Source organism: Homarus americanus, unplaced genomic scaffold (assembly GCF_018991925.1).
Source record: "Homarus americanus isolate GMGI-L3 unplaced genomic scaffold, GMGI_Hamer_2.0 scaffold28171, whole genome shotgun sequence".
Taxonomy (NCBI): domain Eukaryota; kingdom Metazoa; phylum Arthropoda; class Malacostraca; order Decapoda; family Nephropidae; genus Homarus; species Homarus americanus.
Genome location: NW_024753405.1, coordinates 22,076 through 28,771, shown reverse-complemented (window position 1 = coordinate 28,771; position 6,696 = coordinate 22,076). Strand labels below are relative to the sequence as shown.

The window sequence follows — 6,696 nt, the reverse complement described above, 5'->3', positions numbered from 1 at the left end:
GCTGCTGTCTCTGTTGCTGTCCCTGTTGTGTCTACATAACCCTGTTGCTGCTGTCTCTGTTGTAAGGTCTGTTGCTGTCCCCTGTTGCTGTCCCCTGTTGTGGTGGTGTCTGTTGCTGTCCCTGTTGCTGTCCCTGTTGTGGCCACATGGGTTGTCCCTGTTGCTGTCCCTGTTGTGTTGCTGTCCCTGTTGCTGTCCCTGTTGTGTCTGTTGTCTCTGTTGCTGTCCCTGTTGTGTCTGTTGCTGTCCCTGTTGTGTCCCTGTTGTGCCCTGCTGTCCCTGTTGTTGTCTCTGTTGGTGTCTGTTGCTGTCCCCTGTTGCTGTCTCTGCTGCTGTCTCCCCTGTTGCTGTGTCTCTGCTGTGTCTGTTGCTGTCCCTGTTGCTGTCTCTGTTGTCCCTGTTGTGTCTGTTGTGTCTGTTGTCCTGTTGTGTCTGTTGCTGTCCCTGTTGCTGTCTCTGTTGTAGTCTGTTGCTGTCCCTGTTGCTGTCTCTGTTGCTGTCTCTGTTGCTGTCCCTGTTGTGTCTGTTGCTGTCCCTGTTGCTGTCTTGTTGTGTCTGTTGCTGTCCCTGTTGCTGTCTCCCCATAGTCTGCTGGTTGTCCCTGTTAAGGTTCCCCATAGGTCTGTTGCTGTCCCTGTTGCTGTCTCTGTTGTGTCTGTTGTCCCTGTTGCTGTCTCCTCCCCCTGTTGTGTCTGTTGCTGTCCCTGTTGCTGTCTCTGTTGTGTCTGTTGCTGTCCCCTGTTGCTGTCCCCTGTTGTGTCTGTTGCTGTCTGCTGCTGTCTCTCTGTTGCTGTCCCTGTTGTGTCTGTTGTTGTCCCTGTTGCTGTCCCTGTTGTGTCTGTTGCTGTCCCTGTTGTCTCCCCTGTTGTGTCTGTTGTCCCTGTTGCTGTCTCTGTTGCCCCCTGTTGGGTTGTCTCTGTTGTGGGTCTGTTGCTGTCCCTGTTGCTGTCTCTGTTGCTGTCCCTGTTGTGTCTGTTGTGTCTGTTGCTGTCCCTGTTGTGTCTGTTGCTGTCCCCTGTTGTCTCTATGTGTCTGTTGCTGTCCCTGTTGCTGGGTCTCTCATGTGTCTGTTGCTGTCCCTGTTGCTGTCTCTCTGTTGTGCCTGTTGCTGTCCCTGCTGCTGTCTCTGTTGTGTCTGTTGCTGTCCCTGTTGCTGTCTCTGTTGTGTCTGTTGGCTGTCCCCTGTTGTCTCTCATGTGTCTGTTGTCCCTGCTGCTGTCCCTGTTGTGTCTGTTGCTGTCTGTTGCTGTCTCTGTTGTCCCTGCTGTGTCTGTTGTTGCTGTCCCTGTTGCTGTCCCTTGCTGTGTCTGCTGCTGTCCCTGTTGCTGTCTCTGTTGTGTCTGTTGCTGTCCCTGTTGCTGTCTCTGTTGCTGTCTCTGTTGCTGTTCCCCCACAAATCTGTTGGTTAACCCTGTTGCTGTCTCTGTTGCTGTCCCTGTTGTGTCTGCCAGTCTGTTGCTGTCCCCTGTTGTGTCTGTTGCTGTCCTGTTGCTGTCTCTCTGTTGTGCCCAAGTTGTTGTCCTGCTGTCTTCTGTTGCTGTCCCCTGTTAAAATTGTTGTGTCTGTTGTTGCTGTCCCAGTTGTGTCTGTTGCTGCCCCTGTTGCTGTCTCTGTTGTGTCTGTTGCTGTCCCTGTTGCTGTCTCTCTGTTGCTGTCTCTGTTGCTGTCTCTGTTGTGTCTGTTGCTGTCCCTGTTGCTGTCTCTGCTGTCCCTGTTGTGTCTGTTGTGTCTGTTGCTGTCCTGCATGTGTCTGCTGCTGTCCGTTGCTGTCTCTGTTGTGTCTGTTGCTGTCTCTGTTGTTGTCTGTTGCTGTCCCTGTTGTGTCTGTTGTGTCTGTTGCTGTCCCTGTTGTGTCTGTTGCTGTCCCTGTTGCTGTCTTCTGTTGTGTGTGTTGGTTTTTCTGTTGTGTCTGTTGCTGTCCTGTTGTGTCTGTTGTCAGGACTGTCACTCCTGTTGTCATTGCTACTCCCATTAAATCCACAGCTGCTGAGAGAGAGAGAGAGAGAGAGAGAGAGAGAGAGAGAGAGAGAGTTAAAACCACAATCCCTTTTGCTCGCCCAAGAACTGTTGTTGACTTTTCCTCTGCTTGGAAGATTAGGCGCACTGTCTTCCTAATCCCTCGCCTTCGTTTTGGGATTCGATTCGGCCTCCTGATTAGGTTTTTCTTCTACTCAGTCCTCTAATTCTCCCCCTTCCCTCTCTCACCCACTTTTTTTGTGGGGAGGGGATGTTTTGTGTTGGGGGGAGGAGATGTTTGTGTTGGGGGGGAGGGTGGTTAGTGGAGGGGGAGATGTTTGTGTTGGGGGGAGGTAGTGGTTGGGGAGGAGATGTTTGTGTTGGGGGAGTGTGTTGGGGGGGGAGGTACTTAAGGAGGGGGGAGGGATGTTTGTGTTGGGGGGAGGTTGGTGGGTGGGGGTGTTGGGGGGGGTTGGTGGGGGGGGGGGGGATGTTTGTGTAAGGGGAGGTATTGGTAAGGGAGGGGGAGGAGATGTTTGTGTTGGGGGGTGTTTGTGGGGGTGAGATAATACAAAAATGCTTTAACAATACTGAGCGTGGGAGTCTATGCTGGCCAGAGAAAATTGGCCTATTCTCACCATAACTTCTCAGCGAAAGGAGATATTGATCTTTATTCGTAAATTGTCTTTTCTGTGGTGATTCGACTACCAGCAACCCAGAGTGGGAGTTGGGTTGGGAGGGGGGTGGGGAGGTGGGGAGGGGGAGGGGGAGGGTGGGGGAAGGCAGGGAGGGTGTGTGGGGGAGGCAGGAGGGTGGGGGAGGCAGGGAGGGTGGGGGGAGGAGGGAGGGTAGGGGGAGGGAGGGAGGGTGGGGGTGAGAGGGGGAGGGTGGGGGGAGGGGGAAGGTGGGGGAAGGTAGGAGGGTGGGGGGAGGCAGGGAGGGTGGGGAGGCAGAGGCAGGGATAGGAGTTGAGGGTTCTCTCCTGTGTACAACATACAAGAGGAAACTTTATTACATAAGACCATTACAAACAGCTACAGTATATCGCTTTACACCATAAATTGCACAGTTGATGATGATAATATTAACGTCAATTATTTCTACCCATTTAATTTAATTGTTTACACAAGTGAACTATGTTGTTTGCTGTTCTATACCAGACAGCTGCCAACTCAACTACTTTTCTTCACATCAAGTTTGTATTCCAATAAATATCTGGTGTCCGCTTGTTAACTAAACCCTTCAGTAATATGTGTTATCGTTCAGCTGAGGGAAGTGCCATCTCGTAGTCAAGGGGTTAAACCAAACATCGCTGCTTCTACAGACACAGATTCAAACATATAAACATATCCGTAATCCATTTGGTGTCATAAATGCCCCTTTAGCACCGGAGCACTTTAATTAGTACATGGGATATCCTCTTCTCAAACTATTATAACCTTAGTATTGTCATCTGCAACAAGACGATTACACTCAGCTCAGGAAACCCCGTCAGTTATTGTTAAAGCGTTATCCTGTCTTGTTTTATCTCCCATCTGATGTACACTTTTTCCTCCTCACCCCCCAGTATCCCTCCCTCCTCCCGTCCCCCCAGCAGAAAGACAGCAACCTCTGACACACACACCTTCCCTCTCCTCCCACCACTCTGCTTATGCTTCCACTCCATCTTAAGAGTCAGGGTTATTTGAGGGAGGGGAGGACAACGCTAAGAGGTAAACGCGGGAGTGGAGCCAACAGTACATACAGTCTTCCAGTCCAGTGGTTCATAGTTTAGTTCCAGGTTCCAGTAAGTCTGTACTATAAATACAGTCTTCCAGTCCAGTGGTTTGCGGTTCCAGACTGGTGACGGATGAGCCGATTAAAAGAAAGATCTTCGACTTTGCCCGTTAAGCTTTAGAGGCGATTGCTTAGAGGCGCATTTACAGCTTCCGCACCGCAGCTGGTCAAGCCCGTATAACAACAACCACCACCACCACAACAACCATAACAACAACACCACCACCCAACAACCATAACAACAACTACACAATACATATATAACAACCATCTCTGTGTAGGTTATAATGAACAAGAGGTGGGTTCAGGTATATCCCAGGTGACAGAATGGTTCATTAGTCCTGCAGCTAACGGTCACACACACACACACACACACACACACACACACACACACACATTAACGACCTGTGGTTATAACTAGTATGACATACATACATATACAGATACATACATACATACATACATAGTGAAATACTCCCGACACTTCCTGTTCAGTTTGTTTAAAGCAGGAAATGGTACCCAACCGACAGTTATTGTACACTGAAATTTATGTAGTCATGTACAGAGACACCAGCACACACACACACACACACACACGCACACACCATATTTTGAAAATTTGAGAATTAATACGTCCTAACTGTGTGTGTGTGTGTGTGTGTGTGTGTGTGTGTGTGTGTTTGTGTGTGTGTGTGTGTGTGTGTTTTAAGGATTAACTCCATTTCTTGATTGCCAGTCTTGCTTGGTTCTGACGCATGCAGCTGTTGCACACACACACACACACACACACTCCAACGCTCGCTCGTGTCTGTGGATTTATTAGGTTAACCACATACAAGATCTGGTGACGTCGGGCCATATTAATCGGAGACTGTTGGAGAAGGCGTGAATGAATGACTGGTGTGTGATTAGGGACACTCAGCTGCAGGTGTATATAGATGGTGTAGGTGAAGACGGTACCTCCCATCACCATCACCGCCCCATCACTATTACTGCCCCATCACTATCACCGTCCCATCGCCAACTCATTGCCATTACCAACCCATCGCCATCACTATTACTTCTTCACTATTACTGCCCCATCACTATCACCGACCCATCACTATTACTCACTATCACTGCCCCATCACTATTACTGTCCCATCACTATTACCGACCCATCACTATCAACGACCCTATCACTAATACTGCCCCATCACCATCACCGACCCATCACTTATTACTGCCCATCTACTATTACTGCCCTTCACTATCACACCGACCCATCACAATTACTGCCCCATCACTATTACTGCCCCATCACCGACATATCACTACACTGCTATCACTATTACTGTCCATCACTATCAACGACCCATCACTATACTGCCCCATCACCATCACCGACCCATCACTATTATGCCCCATCACCATTACTGCCCCTTCACTATCACCGACCCATCACAATCGCCCCATCACTATTACTGCCCCATCACTATCACCGACCCATCACTATTACTGCCCTATCACCATATTGCCCCATCACCATCACCGACCCATCATTTTACTGCCCCATCACCATCACCGACCCATCACTATTACCGCCCCATCACACTACGTCTCCATCATTCATCACCGACCCATCACTATTACGCCCCATCACAATTACGTCCCATCACTATCACTGACCAATCACTATTACTGACCCATCCTATTACTATCCATCACTATTACTGCCCCATCACTATCGCACCCATACTATGGCCCCTATCAACTTTACACTGCTTACTACCCCATCACTATCACCGACCCATCATTTGCCCCATCACTATTACTGCCCCATCACTATCACCGACCCATCACTATTACTGACCCATCACTATTAAGCCTTTACATCACTTGCTGCCCCATCACTATCAACGACCCATCACTATTACTGACCCATCACTATTAATGCCCCATCACTATTACTGCCCCATCACTATCACCGACCCATCACTATTACTGCCCCATCACTGTACTGCCCCATCTATCACCGACCCATACTGACCCATCACTATTAATGCCCCATCACTATTACTGCCCCATCACTATCACACCGACCCATCACTAACACTGACCCATCACTATTACTGCTAACACTATTACTAGCTTCATCCCCATTATGCCCCCATCACCATTACTGACCCATCACTATCATTCGACCCATCACTATCACCGACCCATCACTATCACCGACCCATCACTATTACTGCCCCATCACTATTACTGTCCCATCACTATTACTGCTCCCATCTATCACCGACCCATCACTATCACCGACCCATCACTATCACCGACCCATCACTATCACCGACCCATCACTTTACTGCCCCATCACTATTACTGTCCCATCACTATTACTGACCCATCACTATCACAGACCCATCACTATCACTGACCCATCACTATACTGACCCATCACTATCTTACAACCCATCTACTATTACTGCCATCCTCTTTACTGCCCATCACTATTACTGACCCATCACTATTGCCTGCATCTTTCTCTGACCCCTCACTATCACCGACCCATCACTATTACTGCCCCAACACCTATTACTGCCTCATCACTATTACTGACCCATCACTATTACTGCCCCATCACTATTACTGTCCCATCACTATCACCTTCCATCACTATACCAACCCATCACTATCACCGACCCATCACTATTACTGCCCCCATCACTATCACCGACCCATCACTAATACTGCCCATCACCATCTCTATCCACTATCACTGACCCATCACTATTACTGCCCATCACTATTACTGCCCCATCACTATTACTGCCCCATCACTATCACCAACCCATCACTATCACTGACCCATCACTATCACTGACCCATCACTTTATCGACCCATCACTATCACCGACCATCACTATCACCGACCCATCACTATCACCGACCCATCTTCCATCACTTCATTGCCTTGCATCA

General features: G+C 49.1%; 1 protein-coding gene across 1 annotated transcript; it reads right to left on the bottom strand.

Annotated features, from left to right (window-relative positions):
* Positions 1–31: 31 nt before the first annotated feature.
* LOC121855347 (pyrroline-5-carboxylate reductase 1-like) lies at positions 32–5,874 on the bottom strand. The gene is made up of 3 exons (XM_042350242.1): positions 5,832–5,874; positions 1,411–1,544; positions 32–397 (listed from the first exon to the last, which is right to left on the bottom strand). Exons 1-3 carry the CDS (start codon positions 5,872–5,874, stop codon positions 32–34), a joined length of 543 nt encoding a protein of 180 aa, XP_042206176.1.
* Positions 5,875–6,696: the final 822 nt, after the last annotated feature.

What these genes read in the sequence shown, in the direction of transcription:
- LOC121855347 (XM_042350242.1), bottom strand. Translation starts at nt 5,874, where the DNA reads ATGGGGATGAAGCTAGTAATAGTGTTAGCAGTAATAGTGATGG. An exon ending in GTTAGCAGTAATAGTGATGG is followed by an intron (nt 1,545 to 5,831) that starts GTCAGTGTTAGT and finishes CAATTTTAACAG; the next exon opens with GGGACAGCAACAGAAGACAG. An exon ending in GCAACAGAGACAGCAACAGG is followed by an intron (nt 398 to 1,410) that starts GTTAACCAACAG and finishes CAGACACAACAG; the next exon opens with GGACAACAGAGACAGCAACA.